This window comes from Euprymna scolopes, chromosome 27 (assembly GCF_053919585.1).
Source record: "Euprymna scolopes isolate OS-2025 chromosome 27, ASM5391958v1, whole genome shotgun sequence".
Taxonomy (NCBI): domain Eukaryota; kingdom Metazoa; phylum Mollusca; class Cephalopoda; order Sepiida; family Sepiolidae; genus Euprymna; species Euprymna scolopes.
The window spans coordinates 35,681,059-35,704,459 of NC_136508.1; the positions used below are offsets into that span (position 1 = coordinate 35,681,059).

The 23,401-nt window shown below is 29.8% G+C and overlaps 1 protein-coding gene across 40 annotated transcripts in view; it reads left to right on the forward strand.

Moving 5' to 3' along the window:
* Positions 1 to 23,401, forward strand: part of LOC145248812 (rho guanine nucleotide exchange factor 11-like) — a 609,361-nt gene that overhangs the window by 401,886 nt on the left and 184,074 nt on the right. For 21 of the 40 annotated variants that reach the window (XM_080110484.1, XM_080110486.1, XM_080110485.1 and 18 more), the window contains 2 exons: positions 1,386 to 1,505; positions 4,584 to 4,628. In XM_080110484.1, coding sequence (XP_079966610.1) covers positions 1,386 to 1,505; positions 4,584 to 4,628 — 165 coding nt within the window. Of the gene's footprint in view, positions 1 to 1,385; positions 1,506 to 4,583; positions 4,629 to 13,637; positions 13,848 to 23,401 lie in introns of all 40 variants that reach the window. The other 19 variants (XM_080110472.1, XM_080110474.1, XM_080110473.1 and 16 more) reach the window with 1 other exon arrangement.

Here is a 23,401-nt window from a genome sequence, read left to right on the forward strand (position 1 = left end):
GAAAGGAAATGCAGACTCGTTCCTCAACGAATCTATTATAAGAAGGAGAGGTGTCTGCGTGTATGCCTGTCCAACTAGAGATGAATCGCAAGGAAGAGGAGGTGAGGAAATGGTGATAGGGAAAGAGAGAAAAATAGAGAAACAGTTAAAGAGATAGAAGTAGGTTACACTTTTGTCCCGGGCAACATTAGGTAGTCCTGCTAGTTTTATATAAAGTAAACTGAAATTTCCTTCTCTTTGGTTGACAAGTATAGCTTCATTAAAAAAAAAAAGAAAAAAAAAAGCTTCATAAAAATTACTGTAACAAGTTTGAAGGTTAATCTATATATCTATAAAAGTGAGAATGTGTGCGTGTGAGAACACTTCTCAACCTATATACTCAACAGATTTTTGATGTACAGACTTGAAATTTGGTATATAGGATATTCGGACATGTGGAAACTTTTTAATCAGTTTTCATCTAGTAAAAAGGGCTGCTAAGTGGTCAAAATTGAAAAATTGGTATGTGGGCTGGGGTCATCAGATTTTTATCTGTTTGTCAACTGTTTCACGAATGTGCATGCATGAATTGTTCACATGACAGTTCCTATGTTAAGAATAAGTAAGTTTGAAAACATTTTTAAGATAGTGTCAAGCTGGCCTAATTGTTATTGTACTTGACTCACTGTCTTTAGGTTTTGGTTTCGATCTCAGCTAAAGTATTAAAAAAAAATTTTTTTTATACTTAAAAGAAGTGAACTGTTTAGAAAAAACAATACTCGCCTGCACACGTCTCAGTTTCTGTATGATTAAAATATAATATTTATGCATATTTTATGACCGGGCAACGCCGGGCAGCCTGCTAGTACTTTAAAAAATGTATGTAGTTGTCATTAGAGGTTCTATTTATGTTTTAGGTTTCGAGATTTTTTGAGTGATGTCATATCACGTGTACATAGATGTGTGTAGGTCTGGGAGGGGGGTGCACATATTTACACAGTGGAAAGTGACAACTTATTATTTTTCTTTCAATTTCCATGTGTTTAATTACTAATAACTCAATTTTATTATTCATCGCATGCACAAAATGAATAAATAAATGAAAACTTTTTTTTTTTTTTAAGTCTCTACCATCCTTTTAAAATTTTAGATACACACAGGATTGGCGACATAAGTGGTCTTTTCATAATGAACCTTTATCTAAAGAAGTACATAAGTTATATTTGTCCTATTTTTAAGCATGTGTTGAACGAGATGTTAGTAACGAGTCGTGTCTCTACTGCCAACAAGCGACTAACTCATTTTGTTCAACGAGTAACTAACAGTTCTACCAGCTCGTTCTATTATCACTACGGTCTTCACAAGATTTGAGAACTTATATTTGCTATTTTCAATTTGTTTTATAGAAAGTACGGAAAGCTTACAATAAATGTCCGTCGGAAAAGGTACAGGGAGAGTTAAACGAGAAAGAAAAAACTGTACGCACTTTGGAGAATCAGCTGCGACAGATGACTGGAGAATATCAGGTAAGAAATTTTGTTTATATATTTTACTCTTTTTCATTTTAAACCAGGCATGTTGCCACGATTTAGATTGTGTCTAACAGAGGAATGTAGCAGTTGAGCAGTGAGATGCCTGTTCACATTACATTTAAATTTCTGCAAAGTAGGGAATGAGAAGGGAATTGCAATGCTTAACAATCTGAGAGGACACAGTTTTCATCATTTTTTTTCCAGATATGGGATTTTCAATTAAGTCTTGTTTACATTTTTTTTTTCTTACTGGTCTAACTCCTGTGTAAGATTATAACTATGGAATAAAAAGAAAATATTTATGATTTAATTAAAAAATTCCATTGAAAATAAATTGAAATATTATTAAGCATTTTTCTTTCAATTAATAGTGACTTTTTTCTTTCAATTATAGGTGACTTTTTTATTCAATTATAGATGTTTGTTTTTTTTTGGGGGGGGGGGGTTTCGATTGTAGATGTATTTTTTTGTTTCTTCAGTTATAGATGCTTTTTTTTTCTATTATAGATTTTTTTTTTTTGATTATATCTTTTGAGGATTATAAATGTTTTTTTATTATAGACTAGCGGGGGTACCTGGCGTTGCCCGGGTGTTTGGAGGTGTGTGTGTGTGTGCTCGGGCGGGGGTGGGGGGTGTTAATGAAAACAAGAATAAGCGAAGTAAAAAAAAAAAAAAAAAAACTAACGTAAGGCAAACAAACGATGTTAAATGTAAAAATCGGAAAAACAGAAAAACGAACGTTAAAACTTCTTTAAAAAATCTGAAAAATAAAATCCCCCCCAAAAAAACGTGAAAAATGGCTTCCGGGGGGTACCTGGCGTTGCCCGGGTGTTTTTGGGTGTGTGGTTGGGCAGGGGTGGTGGGTGTTAATGAAAACCTAAGAATAAGCGAAGTAAAAAAAAAACAGAAAAACGAACGTTAAAAAATCTGAAAAACACGTGAAAAATGGCTTAAATAACCTTGCTTCAATATTAAAATTTAAAAAATCAAAAAAAAAAAAAAAGAAGACATCTCACACCACAATTCGAACCCAAAACGTTTAGATAATGAGGCCATGCTCTAAGCAACTGAGCTAAGACGACGTCACCGAAATCATGTCGCTTTTTAAAATATTTAAAGTAAATCAGGTTACGACGTCTAATGACGCATGTGTAGAAGCGAATTCGTCATGAGAGGAGGGTTTTTGCTGAACCCCCCCCCCCACACATACATACATACATACATATAAACATATAGACATACAAACACGCATACATACATATACACACTTTCGCTTTTATATTAGTCCTCACTTGAAAGCGCAGGACACAAAATGTTTTAAATAATAATAATAATAATAATAATAGAATAACAATAACAAAGTCTTACGCTAGCGAGGACTACTATTGAGCGTAGCCAGTTATACAGTCCTTTTGAAATTTTCATCTCTATTTTTTTCGTTATCTACTGAATATTTTTAATGAAACCTATATAAAATATGTTCCTTATTAAATTGTAAAGATTTTCTATTCTGAAAAAAGTTTTAAAAGATTTAATCTAAAAAAAATTATTTTAAAGTTTTTGTTAAAAAAAATCAGATTTTCTCATTATTCAGACGTGCATAACAAAGAGGGAGTTGCAAAAAAAGTTGTGGTGTGAGGAGAAATACAAACTGAAACAGAATATTCAGACCTCTAATAATACAAAGAGGGGGTTGCAAAAATAAGTTGTGGTGTGAGGAGAAATACAATCTGAAATAGAGAGTAGGAGAGTTTTTATAAATACATACAAAACCACATTCATCTTTTTTAAAATCCAAATTAATAAATTAAATAAGATATAATCTTAAAAAGATACGGTACAAGTTAGAAAAGCATTTCATCCAAGACATGAAAATTGTTAAACAAAATGTTTTTACTATAGGCTTTAAAAATAAAGGTACAAGATTCAATTTGAAATTTATTTATCTTCAAAGTGCACTTTTATACATTTTACAAAGTAAGGTATTAAATTTTTATACCTTACTTTGTAAAATTTATAAAAGTACACTTTGAAGATAAATAAATTTCAAATTGAATCTTGTACCTTTATTTTTAAAGCCTATAGTAAAAACATTTTGTTTAACAATTTTTATGCCTTGGATGAAATGCTTTTCTAACTTGTATATAGATGTTTTTTTTTTTTTTTTTTTTAATGACATTTTTTTAGTGGAAATAATGTAAATCTAACATGTTTATAATTAAAATATAGTTCATGCCTACAAAACAAACTTTTCTTCCATAAATATGGTTACAAGCAACAGACTTAATATTAAGTAACCCACATTGATATTTCAGCAAGCAAAACTAATATCTAAGAGGTGGGTGTAGTTTGCTTGAAGCATTGTATAGTATGTAGTTAAATAGAATTGTAGAAGGCGGTACAATGCAGAAGTAACGGAAAGACACAAGCTGAAGCAGGTGAGAAATTTTAATAATACATATATATATATATATATGACTACTTCATTTAATCACATAAATTAGTATAGGGAGATATAATTTTTATGTGTAAATTTTCAGCATTTACTTCAACAGTGTTCAATACATTGGTAGAGTATATATTCAAGAATGAAAATGGCCATTTGATCCCATTAAAATTAATCTTTTTTTTTTAAATCTTAGATTTTATTTTTCTGGAGTTATGCTTTAAAAACAAAATCCAACTTTGTATAGGTTTGTTGCATATGTTTTAAGTTTTAGCTGGCCATACGAACATACATGCACACAGACCACTGCCCTTTATATATTCCATATGTGGCAGTTTTTTTTGTGTGTGTGTGTATGAGTGAGGGGGGTGCCAACCTATATTATTATATGACGTCAAACATATGGGAAACCCAAATTCTAACAATTTGAATAAAAGCTGCATCAAAATAATATCTGAATGCTTCTTTGTGTAAGGATTTAGGAAAATCTGAATTAGAAAGTAATTATTTCCAGCTGGACATTGAGTTATGGAACCTCTATTTTTTAAGTATTTACCGCTTGAGTTTGCGCTCTACTTTTATGTTAAGATATTATTTTAACAAAATAAAATATCTCATTATTGCAGGCTGACTATACCGGATTAGGATTACCAGATACTTTGCCACCTCGGGTATGTATTGACTCTTTTTACATCACGTTTATTCAGCCGTTGCCAAATTCACAAGCTAAAAGTTCCTGCAAAGCACATGACTAAATGAATTTACAAACAAATGAAGTCAAAGACAGACATTTTAAAATATTTCATATTGAGTTTCGGAATTTAAAAAAATCAGGATCAATAATATGGATTATTCCTAATACTATTCTCAACCAAGATAAGAATAGTACTTGGAATAATCCGAATAATACAGATATTTTGGAAATTAAAAAAAAAATTTTTTTTTTTTTTTATCTACTTGTTCCAAAATGATTATAATTAATATTTTCCTTAGATAAAATTAATTTCGTTCAATATGCGAATTTCATCAACTTTATTTTTGAAAATTTAATATTTTACTTTTATTTCATTATTAGAAGACTGATAATTGTTCAAAGCAGTTATAATTAAATAAAATTAATTGCTTCCAATATGCTAATTTTATGAACTTCAGTATGTTTAATATTTCAATTTACTTTCAATTAAAATTGTTTCTTAGACACCACAACAAGCATTAGAATAGTTCTAACAAAAATAACACAAAAATATATGTTACTATTTTTATCAACTGACATAGTTTATTGTTTGAATTGTACATTGTTGAAGGAGTAACTTTTTATGTTTACTTTGGGACTTTTAACAGTAAATTCTCCTGTAAATAGCCAGTCAGAATTATTCTCTCTCAAAAAATATTTTCAAAAACCGTTCTTAAATGAAGTAAAAGCTTCAGAATGTTTTAGCTCAGGGTTGATAGTGCTATTTGGACTACATGTCAATGTCGAAATTAATGAAAATTCCAAAAATTACTAAGTAGAAAAATAATTAGAAGAAAAATAAAATTTATTGAATAATACAGTTTTACTGGTTTAGTTGATTGCAGTCAATTTTGTATGACAAATTGACTTATCTCCCTTGTTTTTAGTTAAATTTCATTATTTCATATTAGAAAATGCCGGATTGAGAATTACAATTTTGGGGGCTTTTTTTTGTAATAAAAAGTAAAAAAAAAAAAAATAGTTCTAGCATATCTACTTAATCATATTTCGTGATTTTGGAATTTTTTTTTACTAATTTCAAGATGACACATAATCACTTAACATTGTTTTTACTTCAAATGCATTATTTTTTTTAATATAAAATTATAATACACAAGCACCTTCCTTACCCTATTACCAAGTACAGAAATTAGGAATGTTATTTGGAGAGGGGATGATGTTGGTTATTATAAAAAGTTACTTTATGTTCAATGATAACAGCCTATGTCAGTTCTAAATCATTAAACGATCTTGTTTGAAAATCTACTGTCAATATAATCCTTTGCAAATAATTCAGAATTCATTTTGTCCGTTTTTTAATGGATTTTAAAGTTCATAATTTGGCAGAAAAGAAAATTCAATTATTGGATTCTTTGATATCTCAGAGGTGCTGTCGAAAATTCATGTTTTCCTTTGATTTTTTTTTTCCTTGTATAAACTTTTATTCAAGGCAATATACTTTTTATTCACTGTTTTAATATGGTTTCAAAATAACTGTAATTTTGAAGACAATCTTTTTTTTTTTTTTTTTTTTAACTTTTTTACCTAACAATTTGAAACATAAGGAACTACTTTTTTTACATGTTTAACAGAGGATTGTGGGGAATTGAGCAACAAGATGTCTGTTTGCATTTAAACTTCTGCAGTTTAGTGCAGCCAGAGAAGGAGGAAACAGGGAGGGAATTCTCCATCAGTCTGGAGGAAGAAACTATTAGTTTCCGGCATCTAGAGACCTCAACAGTGAAGGGGTGAGATTTTGCTGCATGTTTGGTTAGTTGGGAGTATGTACATCAGGGGGAGGGTATAAATGCTCTGAGTTTATCAAAGCACATTCCATTAAAGATATCAACCTTAACAGATATCAAACATTTTCTTTTTTATCTAGTAATTCTGGTTAAAAATGCCCGATTGTGTATATATACACTTGTAGCCCTTCAGAAGCCCTTTTAATTCTCACAATAGAAATGCATTCCTGGCTTGAATTAAAGTTCAAAGATTAGTTTTTCAGAGTTTCTGAAACTTTCAATTTTGCGTAACTCTGAAGATGAATGACATGTTTCAAGGAAATCCCTGCACAAAACCAAAATTATATACCCTATTTCATTTTCATGCTAGTTCACATGGTGAATATAATAGTAAATATTTTTGGATAACTAATTGAAGGAAAAATTAGTGCTTTGTCGATTTAAAAAAAGTTTTAATGGAAATATGTTATATGGCTGCCACTGGTAATGCCGGTAGCCTTGCTTGTGCTAAATTCATGCTGTTCATTAATAGTGCTAATTCAGGAGTCTTTTTTTTTTTTTTTTTTTTTTTTTTTTTTACTTATAAAGTTATTCAAACATCACTAAATCTTCTGAATTATTTTTTGATAATAATAAGGTAGTCAAACGAAGAAGTTATGCATAAGGCAGGGCTCAGCAGATCATTACTCAAAACTGTCCACGCCAGTGTTTTCTCAGAGATGTACCAGCAATCTCCTTTCATATTGTGTTCTGCAGTCCTGAACGTGTTGCCTCTGAATTATATGACCTGTCACATTGTCAGTTCTGTATTGTCTGTCATAATATTTAGTTTTATGCATTCTTTAATTAGCTTCGCAGTCTCTGTCTATTGCAGTTTTATGACCATGGCTTAATAAAGAAAAAGAAAAAATCAGAAATTAATTAAAAAGTTAAATTATTAGTTTATTTCACTTGCTTTTGCATAACCCTAAGCGATCTTTTGCGGTATCTTAGGGTTTTTGGGGAATGCTGGTTGCAAAACACTGGTTTAGAATATTCTTTCTTTATATCTATAAAAGTGTGTGTGTGAGTGAGTGAGAGAGAGAGGGGGGACGATCCTCAACCTATATACTCAACGAATTTTTGATGTACAGACTTGAAATTTGTTATAAGGGTATTTAGACATGTGGAAAATCTTTTAATCAGTTTTCATCCAGAAAAAAGGCTGCTAACGGGTCAAATTTGAAAAGTTGGAACTGGAACATCAGATTTTTATCTGTTTGTCAATTGTTTCACGACTGCACATGCTTGAATTGTTCACATGATAGCCTCCTTATGTTAAGAATAAGTAAGTTTAAAAACACTTTTTAAAGTCGTGTCAAGCTGGCCTAATGGTTATTGTATTTGACTCGCTGTCTTCAGGTTTTGGTTTTTATCTAAGTTCGAGTTTTTTTTTTTTTTTTACTTACAAGAAGGGAACGGTTTAGAAAAAACATAATACTATAATAAAATCCTTTTTTTTTTTTTTTTTTTTTTTAAGGAATTTAACATTACGTTTAATACCGGGCAATGCCAGGTACATCTGCTAGTTTTAAATAAAAGGAAAATATGAATGTTTGACCGTGCCTCTGTTGTAACTAAGAACATATTATTTCATACAAGTTGATCCTGTTTGAACAGTATTGTTGATGCTACATTTTAACAAATGGAATTCCAGTGGTAAGCAAAAAAAAAAATGCTTGCCTAAGGCCAATATCGCTCGACTTGTACAGAGAATTTAGCTGAATATATTCACGAAAGTAAACACGTTTATCTGATAAACCATGCAGGTTTCTCCAGGTGGGATCCTGTTTTAAAATATCTACTTTTTACACAAATCTTTAACTTATGAAAATTCGTTTTCATGTACCTTTTTAATTTTTTTTTTTCTTGCTTGTTTCCATCAGAAATCATTTAAACCAACACATTTCAGGTGAAAACATTATTGAATACTTGTGTGTCCTGGCAAGATTATTAAAAATTCTAAAAATTATGAAAAATGATTACAAGTAAATATGAGATGTATCGCGTTTTATCATGCTTTAATGCGGAAGAGTTGTACAACCAATTCAGTATGACAAACAAGGGGAATAATCCTCAACTTAATTTGACCAATTAAGAGTTTGCCATTTTTAAATCAATGCATTTGAGACATAATTGTGGCTGATTTTTTGTTGTTAAAAATACATCTAACACATATCCTGGATCATTTTTTTCATAATTTTTTGAATTTATACTTAATTTCGCCATGACATGTAAGTACATAATGTTCTCACCTGAAATGCGTTGGTTTAAAAAAGATCACCAATGTAAACAAGTACCAAAAGTTAAATTTGTAGGAATGCAAACAAGTCCTTATCAAAAGTAAAATAAATAAAAATAAAGGATCCATTCTACCACCCCTAAGTACCCCTATTAACTAATCCCTGCCGATGACTTGTAACAGCAAAATGTCTTTGTCTTCACCATATTCCAGCGCATGGCAACCGTTTTGTGCTCTTCGGCAACGTTACTGAAGAATGCTGATATTTTGGCTACAACTTTTGTTTCCGTCCCCCGTTTTCCTGTTCCTGCTTCCATCTTGTTTCCTTTTGCTACTGATTTCTGTTGGCATGGTGAACCATTTCTTGCCTCCATTATCTTGTTCTGTACCTCCCTTGAATATGTAACAGTCCTCTATCATGTATTTTCTTTTAGTATCTATTTGTGTGATGTATATATGTTCATGGAGTACCAAGTGTATTTTTGTCATTTTTGGTTAAACCTGAGATTGTCATAGCAACATGTTTATATAAATTTAAATATATATATATATGTAAAATACCTTTCCATATAAATTGTAAAACAAAACTAACAAACAAAAACATGTTCTTTTTTTTTTTTTTTTATATATAGCAAGAAAAATTGATAATGAAAATCAAAATTGAATAAATTATATTCATTAATCCATCCAAAATTCAAAGAATTATAATAAAGACAAAAACCTTAATCCATGGATTTTCAAAAATACTGTATTTTCATCAAAGTAAAAAAAGATACTGTATTTTCATATTAGTAAAAAAAAAAAACTTTTTGTGAACTTAAAAGTATTTTCAATCTAAGAATAGTTAAAAACAGTCAATCAATTAATAAAGTTGTAAATTAACTAAGCCTCAATTAATGAAGTTGTAATCCATAAGGCTCAAACAGAAGAATCTGGAATCCAGATTTGAATGGATTATAGTGTAGTCTAAAAAATTCAGTTTAATTTGAAACAAAAAATCAAACGATCAATAATGTTGTACTCAGTAAAGTCCGCAAAGAAAATTCAAAGTGCAAAAAGTCAAATAAATTTAATGAAATTGTACTCTGCAAGCTTCAAGATAAATCATTTGCAATCCGAGCCATGATTGAATTATAGTGAAATCTCATATAATATATATATATATATATATATATATATATATATGTATATATATATATATATATATGAGAGAGAGAATAAAAAAATGAATATACAATTAGTATAATTTATTTAGAAGAAAAAATAAAATAAAATTTTTTATCACGAGTTTAAAGAAGTAGCAAATGGTTTGTATTTGATTAAAAGTTTAAAATTCCAATAATTTTTTTGTAATTTTAAGAATATTTCCATATTTAATTTTCAGTGATAAATCTTCGTATCAGTAATGTTTAAATATTTTAATAAGAGGTTAATGTAGTTTGCTTAAAGCATTGTTTAGTGTGTATAAAAAGAAAATCTAAATTTATAAAAGACAATACAATGCAGAGGTGTAATGGATCAACAAATTAAGATATAGTGGTGGAGTAGGCTATGCAAATTCACCTTTATTGATACAATATATATGTTCGTATATATTATAATTTTTTTTATATTTTTTGTATATTGTGTTTTTACTAACGTTAGTATGGTTATGACCATGCTTGCACAAGAACACAATATATGTAAAAATATATATATTGTATTAAATAAAGGTGAATCTGCATAGCTTATTCCACCATCATATCTTAATTTGCTTCAGTTTGTGTTTGTCCGTTACACCTCTACATTGTATTGCCCTCTATAAAAATAAAATTTACTTTTTAACTTTGTAAATCTTGACGTTTTTGTGTTATGGTTCCTGTGGTGTCCAATTAACAAAGACCATTTCTATGGTTCAAATTGTGTCCTAAATCTCTAAATGAATTGTCTTTGGTATTCAATACACGATATTTCACCCGGAAAATTGACCAGTAGAAACATTGAAGAAAATCTTCAGTTTTTATGAAAATAATGTACGTGTTCTGAATTTTCTTTGATTTTTTTTTTTTTTTTTTTTTTTTTTCAAGTCCATTTAGAACATTTATTAAATCATATTTTGAGCTCTAGTAATATAAACATTATGTTATATATCCAATTTTTGTATGGATTTAAAGAGATAATTAAACAAAGTTCATACAAGAGTGCTCAATACTGAAGTAGTGCAAGATATACTTTTTATTTATTTTACATAAGCATTCATCTGTCTCTACACATTCATGAGCATGTTTCGGTCAGCCAGTTACAAGTAACTAGAGACCTCTTCAGGTGATGCTTCTACAAAAGTAGAGTCCATAATCTTACGTAATCTAAGGTTACGGCCTCTAATTTGGTATAAGCAGCATCATCTGAAGAAGTCTCTAGTTACATGTAACTGACTGACCGAAACATGCTTATGAATGTGTAGAGACCAGATAAATGCTTATTTAAAACAAATAAATTATATATAATTTCTGCTTAAACTTTCAGTACTGCTTCATAATACCTAAAAGCTATTTTTATTATATTTTTTATTATATTATATTTTTATTATATATTACTGTAGATTGGTATATATACATATATTTCTGTGGAAATATTCTTTATTCACTTATATAGTTAAGGGCAAAATAGATTCACTGATTGGTATAATAATTGATTGATTTTGTGCTACGAAACAGATACTGTCAAGAATTGTAAGTGTCAACTGAAATAAAGGAATAAATTGTAAGATGGCCAACATCATGAAATTTGGAATATAGACTTTTAGCAATGACAAAAGTCTATTTTCCAAATGTCATGATGTTGTGACCATCTTACAATGTATTCCTTTAATTCAGTTGACATTTACAATTCTTGACAGTATCTGTTTCGTAGCACAAAATCAATCACTTAATTATTATATCAATTAGTGAATCTGTTTTGCCATTAATTCATCAGAAAAAATAGCAACAATCGATCCATCAAAAGGAAATAAAGTGCGTTTTGACATGATTACAATCCAAAAATTGAAAGAGAAGCTGTAAATACGCCATTTTGAATTTAGAAATCGTATATAAGTAAGAAACATTTTTGCCTTCAACATTTACCTAAATTATTTTTTCTGCAAGTTATATATTAATTTTTCTACTTAGGAACATTATTTGGCCATTTTAACATATTTGTCAAAGTCTGAATTTTTGGTATCAAAAACCCATTTCACTTCTATGGAGAAATGATAATAAATATACAAACCTAACTCAACTATTTTATAAAATGGTATTGTATTTTTATTCTATGAAAAGTAAATTTATCGTTGACTTTTTAATGTTTCATGTTTAAAAAAAAAAAAAATCTGCTTTATAAATCTCACTTTATAAATATTGACCTATTTTAACTTGACTTAGTGCTGAGAATATCATTTGTCTGTAACAGATATAGGGCCATGACACGATGAATGACAAACCAACTTAACCTCTTATAAACTACTTGTCTCATATTTGAACTCATGATCACAACTTGACTAATAATGGCTAAACTGTAACTGTATATCTTAATTAGCAACAAATTGAATAACCATTAAAATTGTGTATTAAATAAAAAGGATTTCTATTCCAAACAATAGTTAAATTTATAAAAAATGAAATAAAAAGTTAATTTAAGAAACATTGTTTTCGTATTTGAAATTATTTTAAACTTTAGGAGCTGTAAAAAATTCAATTTTAGTAACTACCCCCCACCTTGGTGTTTGTCCAGTATTCAGCCTATAAATACACGAGAGAGAGACAGAGAGACAGAGACACACAGAGAAAAATACTTGATCACTCACTGAATGAGAATGTTATATGCCAAAAATCACATAAATTGATCAAATAGTTTATATATATATATATATATATATATATATATATATAATTTTTAACGATTTTGATAATATATTGTATCCATTATAAGGCGGATTTCAATCTCAGTAGTTAGAATTGTGTGGTCTCTCCTTATTTAAAACAAGGCAGATCAAAATACAAACTTTGATTTTATTCGTAAAATTTGATTTCTTTTTTTAGTTATAAAAAAAAAACTACCTGATAAATTTACATGATTTTCGGAATATGACATTTTTGTTTGGTGATGGGTATGTACATCATAAAGATTTTGTTTTGTACTTTCATTAGGTTGAATTATGTACAAGTACCCTTTTTTTTTCATTAAACTTTGATTTTATTCGTAAAATTTGATTTCTTTTTTTAGTTATAAAAAAAAAACTACCTGATAAATTTACATGATTTTCGGAATATGACATTTTTGTTTGGTGATGGGTATGTACATCATAAAGATTTTGTTTTGTACTTTCATTAGGTTGAATTATGTACAAGTACCCTTTTTTTTTTCATTTTAAATCCTTGGAAAAAATTCCCTTCAAAGATATTTAAAAACTGTTTTAATTATATAGCGAGAACACCATGTTCAAACAAAATTTAAAATATTCATTAAAAATTCAGAAAAAAAAAATACAGGAAATGAAACAATTCTTAAGAAGAGAAATTTCCCTGAAAATGTAAGTTTTAAAAAAAAAAAAAAAAAAAGCTAAAATTGAAATTAATGATGGCTTCTATTGCTTAAAATAATTCGAGATTATCATGAATTTTCAAAAGAAAAGTTGTGGATTTGATATAAATATTTTGTTATAACCCCAAAATTATTTGTATTAATGACACAAGTTCAACAAATGCGTTAAATTTATTGTAGGTTTATAAAACAAAATCGGGTTTTGTGATTTTTTTACGATGTCATCATTCTTTATTTTTGATGTATTTTATTTTTATTCATTTTTAGTTGATTGAGTACTTGTAATGTGTATTTATTTGATTGTGTAATAATGTGCTTTTTTCTCCTTCTGTTTGTGTCTGTGTCAATGACCTCTGAACAGCTGCCAGGGGGGTCCAAACATATTAAACACGGCTCCGTTCCAGCCTCGCTCTACAAAACGAGAGATGTAGTAGACATTCGGGACATCAGTGTGTCTCGCTCAAAGTCGGATGCATCCAGCAAACACAGCCAGATTATTGTCGGAGGAGGCTCTGACCCCAGCTACCCCCTGCTCCCACCTGGATATCGTCAAAGAGACTTCAGCAAGGAGGTATCTATGAACACATCTACATCTCGTCAATGCTACCATCAACATTATGTGGTCACGGATTTATTTTTTCTATTGTCATGTGGTCAATCATGTAGACTATTCTCTGCTTTTGCTATTATTAGTGTTCTCCCATAAAAAGCCTTACATTTTATAGATTTTACTTTCTTATATATATATATATATATATATATTCCAGATTAATATTTTCCAGAGGTGAAGCAACCAATGGAGTTTTAACAAGGTTAATGCAAGGGTGCTCAATACTGAAGTACGGCAAGATATACTTTTTATTTTACAGAATCGTCTAAATGTCACTTATACATTCATGAGCATTTGGTCAGCCAGTCAGAAGCAATACTGCCTGAAGAGATCTCTAGTTACTTGTAACTGGCCGACCAAAACATACTCATGAATAGGTAGCAACACATAGAAGCTTATGTAAAACAAAAAGTATACATATACAAGGTGATCCAAAAATAGAAAATATTAGTTAAAGTGTAAGAGGCAGACTTTAAAGCTTTGTAAAGAAAACAGTTTGAGTACTTTCATTGATAAATAACATTTAATGTTCTTTGTCTTATATATAATTTTACGTGTACGTGATCTCTAAATAAATGTTTTTTACCGTCCATCTACTTTTGACTCACACTGTGTGTGTATATATACATACATATATATACACACACACACACACACACACACACACATATACTAACATTATCTTTTTAGATTTGAGGAAATAATCCATCCAAGTACCCAGCACTTTTATTTTATAGTTTACGTTTGCATATTAATTTCAATTAAAATTTGTACAAATATTATGAAATGCATAGGTACAAACAAAACTAACATGAAAAATCCAAAATAAAAATCTATTAAAACTTTTTGATAATTTATATTTTTGATCTATTATTATTATCTCCTATCAGTCATAATGATAACATATCAAAAAAGAAAAAAACAATTAAAAACTACATCAGGTTTGAAAACGGATAACACGCAATTAATCATACTGAAACCAGCAACCTCTTAGTTTTGTAAATATCATGTTTCTAAGAACTTACAATTGGTTGATCGATTTAATTGAAATTTCTATCATAATAAGTTAGAAATTATACCTCTAGGGTTCCCTGATAATTAAATTATCTTTATAATTCGTGTAAACTTACTTCCAACTAGATCCCAAAAATTCAAAACCTTACAGTGCAGAGCTACCCACCATTTTTTTTCCTGCTAAAACCTGGCGACTTTTACTCCTGACAAAGGTCAGAGATTACATTGATCGAAACGTTGTGCAGATAACACTCAAGATGAGAACAATTGTCCGATTGATCTAAACAATACAAACACTTATACTTATTCTAAAAAAGTCAGAACTGTATTATCACCAATATTGCCATTTATTTTTTGGTGAAGTTTTGCATGATATGCACCCCCCTCCTTCTTATTCAGGAACGTTGTTCAGCTTTGAATTTTTTTTTTTTTTTAATTACTGAATATTTTTGATAATTTATATAAAATAAAAAAATTAAACCTTAAATGTCTAGTCCTACCAGATCAGGCTGTCTGAAGATATCATCTTTCCAACTTAAATTTACCAAACATTGATGTTCTTTTTTCTTTCCTTTTGTAAAACTCAATCATGTTCTGCAAAAACAACAAAAAAAAAAACAATTTTCCTCTATAATAAAATAACCAAACATAACCCCTATGAATCAGTATTTGAAGACATAAGGAATTTGAAGCATAAAATCTTTTGCTAAAATGATTGAACCCAAAAAGGGTTGATATGCCATAACACAATAGAAAATAAATGCATAAATGTAACGGTGACTTGTACTTGTGGTGGTTCTCACCATGATCGTCTTCCTCTCAAGCAAGTACGATATCTAAAAGCATCATAACCCAATTTCACAGATCCTGAGCTAGGTCACATGATATGGCTAACCAATTCCGATTCTATATCGAAGACCAACTACTGGTGAGCCTGATAGTGCTAGCAGGTTGCATTTGACCGTCACCACGAATGTCTTACACCCCCATCACATTAGTGTCAACCAGATAAGTAAGGATTTTGTGGGTGAGCTCTTCCTCCGGATGTCAAGCTGCATGGCGTAACAATCTTATGGTTAGGGTTTACAAGGCTGTGACACTACAATATATAGTGTGGCACATGAGTTACTTTATCATTTTCAAATAAAATATCTTTTTTTGTATATGAGTGTACATTTTTAATTCTTTTTAAGTACATAGTTTAAAGATTAGAATTTTATTTTGATTCAAGTACGAAAAATAATGTCACGTAAATGGCCTCCGTTTTCAGCTTCACAAATATGTTTTTTTTGTAAGGCAGTTGTTGGCATCTGAAGCCGTATGGAATGAATTTCCTTTGTATGTTTGCTTCAAGTTGTTGGATACTTTGAAGTTTATTTACGGCATTTTTTTCTTTAAGATGTACAAAGAAAAAGTCTGGTGTAGCCAAATAAATTATCATAGGCTTAGTAGGCAGATGCCTAACATTAAAATGGTGCTGATAAGATCTGTGTTCCAATAATTGTGCATCCATATACAGGGTTGCCGACTTACAAGTAGCTTGATCTCTCTAATCTTTCTCTTAATGATCAATCTAGACCAACTAAAGAACATTACTAATGCTATCAGGAGAAGCAATATCTGCAGACGTTGTTAAACGTGCCACAAAAATACATAGATGTCAATGGAGAGCACTTCCAGCATTTTTTATAGCATCACATGAAATTTAAGCAATGCTACAGGTAATTTAAATAATAACAGATTGGTCCTCCTCTCTACTACATTTTATGGGATACTTTTAAGTGGGCCACCCAGTACAAAATAAAATTAAATTATCTTCACTTTGATTGTTACTTAATTCATATTTAACTTTCCAGTGATTTAAATTTTATAAATTTGAAAAGAAAAAATCAAAATTAATTTATTGAAAATGAAAATAAAATATAATCCATTTTAAAATGGTAAAGTGATTTATGTGCCACCCTGTGTGAATGGCTCGATGAGAAATGAGTAAAAAATGCACATAAACAGATTTTTAGATGACAATAATTTTAATTTTTCCCACTAAGTGTTTCATCTTTGATCAATAGTATTTAACAGTGTCAAAGGTTTTTCTGACATTGTGAAGTTGAGCACCTACTTCTCAATGTGCTCCGGTTCTGGAGGGCAATCAATGTCAATTATAAGAACATTCATGTCACGCTCCATGCTATTTAATTATGTCATACTATGCTTCACTCTATGCCAGGAGTCTCCCAAGTTTTTGAACGAAGGGACATATTGCTGATTTTTTTTTTTTTTTCTTGAGAGCTACGCGGGCCAAAATCATGATTTGCTCATTAGGTTTTGCTTTTTAGTGAAACTGGTTCTCCAAAACCTCCATTCTTTTAATCATTTTCTGAACAAAAGGTAAAACCACCACACTATTTCCGCTTAAAAAATTTTTCCTGACTATTTATGTTTTTCATAAGATCTCCACAAGCCAGATTAAAGACTTTGATGGGCCAGATCTGGCTCAAGGGCTGTAGTTTAGAGACCCCTGCTCCACATGAATTTTAAAACTTGTCAAAGTTAGCCATTCATCAGTATTGATTTCACACTATACAAAGAATCAGCCAGAACATGAATCAGTCGTGAGACTGCATACGTCCACCTGACAACATAAGAATGGATCAAAGTCTTATCTGAGCCTCTACGTCACCATAATGTATGAAGTATTTCCAAGGTTATGTCATGAAAACATTGATAATTCAGAAACCATCTGATCAAACTGAAATTTTGAGTGATTGTCACACTTATCAAATTTGGAAAGATCTCAAGTCGGAAATTGTGTAAAAATTAAATCATTAACAAACATTTCAAGTCGGAAATTATGTAAAAATTAAATCATTAAACATTTCAAGTCGGAAATTGTGTAAAAATTAAATCATTAACAAACATTTCAAGTCGGAAATTGTGTAAAAATTAAATCATTAACAAACATTTCAAGTCGGAAATTGTGTAAAAATTAAATCATTAACAAACATTTCAAGTCGGAAGTTGTGTAAAAATTAAATCATTAACAAACATTTCAAGTTGGAAATTGTGTAAAAATTAAACCATTAACAAACATTTCAAGTCGGAAATTGTGTAAAAATTAAACCATTAACAAACATTTCAAGTCGGAAATTGTGTAAAAATTAAATCATTAACAAACATTTCAAGTCGGAAATTGTGTAAAAATTAAATCATTAACAAACATTTCAAGTCGGAAATTGTGTAAAAATTAAATCATTAACAAACATTTCAAGTTGGAAATTGTGTAAAAATTAAATCATTAACAAACATTTCACGGTCAAAGAAGATGCAGGACATGATAAACAGAATCGATTATTGCCAAAAGTCTGACCTTTTGACCTTCACATTTTCCATGATTTTGACCTTTTGACCTAGATATCCCAAAATTAAATCAGTTCTAAAATTAGGTCATCACTGATATTTTGACCAAGTTTGGTTACGATTGGTCAAGCAATGTGGGTACCACACTGTACAAAAATAGTAAGAAAAACCTCAGCCAAAAGCATAACCTCCTTGGTAAATGAAATAAACAGCATCAGGAATGAATTATACAGCTGAAGAAGGTTCGAGGGCTGATCGGAAAATATATAATCGGAAAATAACTGACAATGATGAAAACATATAGTCTTAAAATAAAAATTTCCAGTACTGTATTCAAATGTAAATATTAATCACGCAAAGTTCTTTAAGATAGCTCAATAGTGCAATACTAGAGCTATAAATACTTTTTATAATGCTACTACTTCCAGGAACAGACACACATTTTTATGCTCATTTCAACAAAGTTTTCAGCTTTATTAACTATACATGCATACAATTGTTTTGGTTGGATTATCGGCGAGAAGGACAATCTATAGGTTGATGTGACTTTTGTTGTTCTTTTATGCATATTTAGCACTGATAAATGCCCCCACTGATGTAAGAATAATAAAAAAAAAACCCATCTGTACAAAGAACTATGTATAATAATGATAGCAAAGGGTCAGAACAATTGAACATTTGTAAATATAACATGAGATGAACATGAAAATGGGTGTCTATTCCCAGCGAAGTGCTATATTATAAAAGTATATATATATATATATATATATATATATATATATATATATATATATATATTCTAGACAAGTACCCGTCGTTGACTGGGTTCAAAAACAGCCTACAGAAAATGGACTCTGATCCATGAAAGTATGATAGGTCATGGAAAGGAAGGGTTGTAAAGAGATAGCTTCGAATTCGGGGGTATCAAAACCAAAGCAAAATATGATGAAAGTAAAAATAAAATAGATAAACCCCATAATTTATTATACCATACCTGTTCACACTGAAACACTTATCACAATATTTTGTGGATCTATATTAAAAAACCTTGTTAAACTTTGTGACATATTTCCATTCTATGAAGATCAGGCGTGAACGAACACCCCATAATTTTATTATACCATATTTCTTCAAACTGGAACATAATTATCAAAGTATACTTACACAGATAGATATGAAAAGTCTTTATTAAAGTTTATGCCTATTTCCATTCTATGGAGGCCAGGCGCGAACGCAGACCTCACAATTTTATTATACAATCCCTATTCAAGTTAAAACATACTTATCAAAGTATTATTATGTACATCTATATCAAAAACATTTGTAAACGTTTGTTTTTTTTTAATTTTTTAAGTTTTTATTTCCATACTTTGTGGACCAGGCGCGAATGCAGACCCCACAATTTTAATGAATTATCATTATGCCAGATCAAACGTACCCATTCGTGTCTCAATACATCTTCTATCATTATATGTAATCAGTTTTTTAAAATAGTCAACCATATAGGAGCCTATTCGTGACTAGACACACACACACACAGCTTTATATTATATATATATATATATATATATATATATATATATATATATATATATGTAATAGCTGTTCCTACCTAGCATTTCCCAGTATTGTATTTACTTGCAATTTTTTTTTTTTGTTAAACGAGTAGTTACATCCTTTTATTTATTTACTATTTTTTTAAGATGGCGATCAATTTAAAATAATTCTGACCTTGTCAAGAGGTTTCTGGAAGTAATCAAATTACATTTTATCAATATTTGACAATCCACAAGAAAGACTGGCAAATCAGAATCAAATATTGATTTTTTTATTTTATTTTTTTTAAATTTTTTTTTTAGAAATTAAGTTATTGATGACAAAGAAACAATAAAAAGACTAACTTTACTTTATATATTAGATATAAAGAAGAATACTTAACAGTAGCTTTGAAAATATAATTATTTTGATATCTTTAAAATATAGAAAGCTTTTGGTCGATCTTTTGTTAGATAATCTTGTAAAAAATAAAAAAATTGGTAATCTTATGGAAAACCAAGAATAGGAATTTAATTATCTTAATAGATGTACGGTTCAAAGAGAAACCTATCTAAGTTTATAGTGATTCCCCCCCCCCCTTACAGCAAGGCATTTATTGAAAACTACATTTGGAAGATGCTTTGAGGCAAGTCCTCAGTAATCTTCTGGCTTCATATCTTGTTTTGGGTTTACAACATCAAACCAACTCTACCAGTAACCCAGTTTTACTTTGAATAGAAACAAGTTCTACATCCAAAACCATGTATTATGCAATCAAATATTAACGTTAGTAAGTGATGATTTTCAACTTTTGCTTCTAAACTTGGAGAAACCAAAGCCTGGAAAGATTGTAAACTGTAGAGCGATTTTTTTTTTTTTTTTTTTTTTTTTTTTTTTCTGGTCATTATATCAGATTTACACCTATATGTTGCTGCTAATTTTAATTTCTAGAGTTATCCTGCAGTTTTTAAATATTAGGTTGGTAAAAAAAAAAAGTCATTTTTTGACATGAAGTTGAATGTCAAAAAACATTATTTTTGCACCAACATTACCACCTGTTCTGTTTTCTAAGGAACAAGAAAGAATCCCGGGAATTTGTGGCTGTATCGAAACTGCATAGAAAATGTTTGTGGTTCTTGTATCAACATGCCTCTAATGTGTGTGTGTGTGTGTGTGTGTTCACTGCATCATCATGATTGTCCTACATGTTGTTTGGGGCCAAAGTTGTTCGTCAATCCATCCAGTAATGAAACAAAGAGTGCTCACACCAAGCAAAACCACAATTACAGTTTATAAACGAATAACAATGGTTATTATTTTTGAAGATCACAAATGATGTTGAATTGCAGACTTGCAGGATGAGTTCCTTGTCTATCACAGCCAACTGAAAAACACACCAGTCCAACTGAACACAACAGTCCCTCTGGTCTCAAGAACCAGTGAAAGTCCACTCACCTTTCAGGAAAATTAAGTGCTTGCTTCAAATATTTGACTCCTTCCTCCTTCTCCAGGAATCTTTTTTTACCCTGACAGATTCTGGCCTTTTGTTTGTGGTCACTATTTTGACCACACAGTGATTCACCCCAAAATAATATCCATATGGCCTCTATTTATAGATGTTTTGTCTGGAGCCTGTTTAGGAAAATTACTTTTCTCCAGAAAGGCTGATACAAGCGTGACTTTCCCGTTAAATGATACACTTTTTTTCAAATAAAGAGAATATCTCTTGGGTGGTCTGACTCTGGCCAGAGATATTATCAGTTTCCTTTGTTCAAGCATCTATCACTGCAATGTCTGCCATTTGTATGCGCCAGCAAAACATTTTGCACATCATGTGTTTACACTTGAAGTTACAAATGATTTTAATGCAGAAATCAAACATCTTCTGTTTATTCATCTTACGTGCGAAAATTAACCAAAGAATAGATATTTTTTAGCTGTGCCCATTCACTCTTTGTATTTAGCGACAAAATGTCATCTCAAATTTGCGCATGACAGTCTGAGAAAAATGCAATCTACAACTTGATTATAATAGATGATGATAAACGATTGATTGACAGATGCTCGTGTAGGTAGATTTATTTGGACACGTCTAAAATAAAGTTAGTTGCTCCATTTGTGTGTTTAAACAATAAAATTTCTTTTCTGAAGAAAGACAGTTATTGATAGAAATGTAAGAATGCATCTCATATTCAACAGATGTTGTATTGCTTTTTTTTGCTTTTTTGCTTCAGTTGAATAATATTTCTGAATCGAGTGATGAATGTGAAGTCATGACATTCACCAAAAAATTAGATTTGCTTTTATACAGCTTTTTTTATTTCACCACTTTTACACTGCACGATCATCACCAGCTTTTATTGCTGCAAATTTGTTATCTCAGTTGTACGCTTTCGAATTTGTGTACAGAATTTCATTTTCAACTTTCATTTTTTTTTTTTTTTTTTTTTTTTTTTTTTTTTTTTTTTAAATTCTTTTAATGGCTCTCATTTTTGTAAAACAATCTGTCTGCGGCTAGGTTTTCCTTAAAACAATCTTTCTACGGTTCAGGTTTTCCTTAAAACAATCTGTCTACACCTCGAGTATTCTTTAAAACAATCTGTCTACAAATCCACTTTTCCTTAAAATAATCTGCCTGCAAATCCACTTTCCCTTAAAACAATCTATCTACGCCTTGGGTTTTCCTTAAAACACTCTGTCTATACCTCGGGTTTTCTTTAAAACAATCTCTGTACAAATCCAGTTTTCCTTAAAACAATCTGTCTACACCTAGAGTATTCTTTAAAACAATCTGTCTACGCTTGGAGTTTTCTATAAAATGATCCGTCTATGCCTCGAATTTTCCTTAAAACAATCTGTCTATGTCTTAAGCATTCCTTGTTACAATCTGTCTACAAATCCAGTTTTATTAAAAAATAATCTGCCTACAAATCCAGTTTACTTTAATACAACAAATAGATTGTTTGAAAATTTGTTAAAGGCAATTAGAAGCACAGTTACAATTTTTAATTTTAAATAATATTCGTTGAAGCAATATAGATTTGTTAAAATACTATTAGATGTATTGATTTTCACTAAAATATTTTGATTGATAAAATTAATAACAAAATATAAATTCTTTGAGAGTAGAAACTAAAATTGAAATACTCTTTTTTAGAGATTTAATTTGTTTTACATAATAGACTTTGAAAACATTTAGAATTTGAAGCAATTTTATTGTATTTATATACAAATTGATGTTCATGAGTTTGCCTCGAACCTTCAGTTGCTCATAAATTATTTTTAAAATAAAAAAAAAATTGCTTAATTATAGAATTGCCTTTTCTGTACAGATACTTTAGTTTTAAAAAAAAAATATTTTTACATTAAAAATAAAATATTTTCATAAATAGCTATTGTCATTTGATAACTTTTCAAAGAAATGACACCAGAGTAAATTTGGTGAACTCCAAAATATTCAATTGATGCAAAAAGTTCTGCTTAAGAAATACCAACAGTTTAATTGAGCAACTTCAACTCGAGAAAAAATTAATTTTGTGTCGCTGAATATCTTAACATGTATCTGATGGTAGAAATTATTAGCTCTCACCTCCAAAAACTTCTGATTC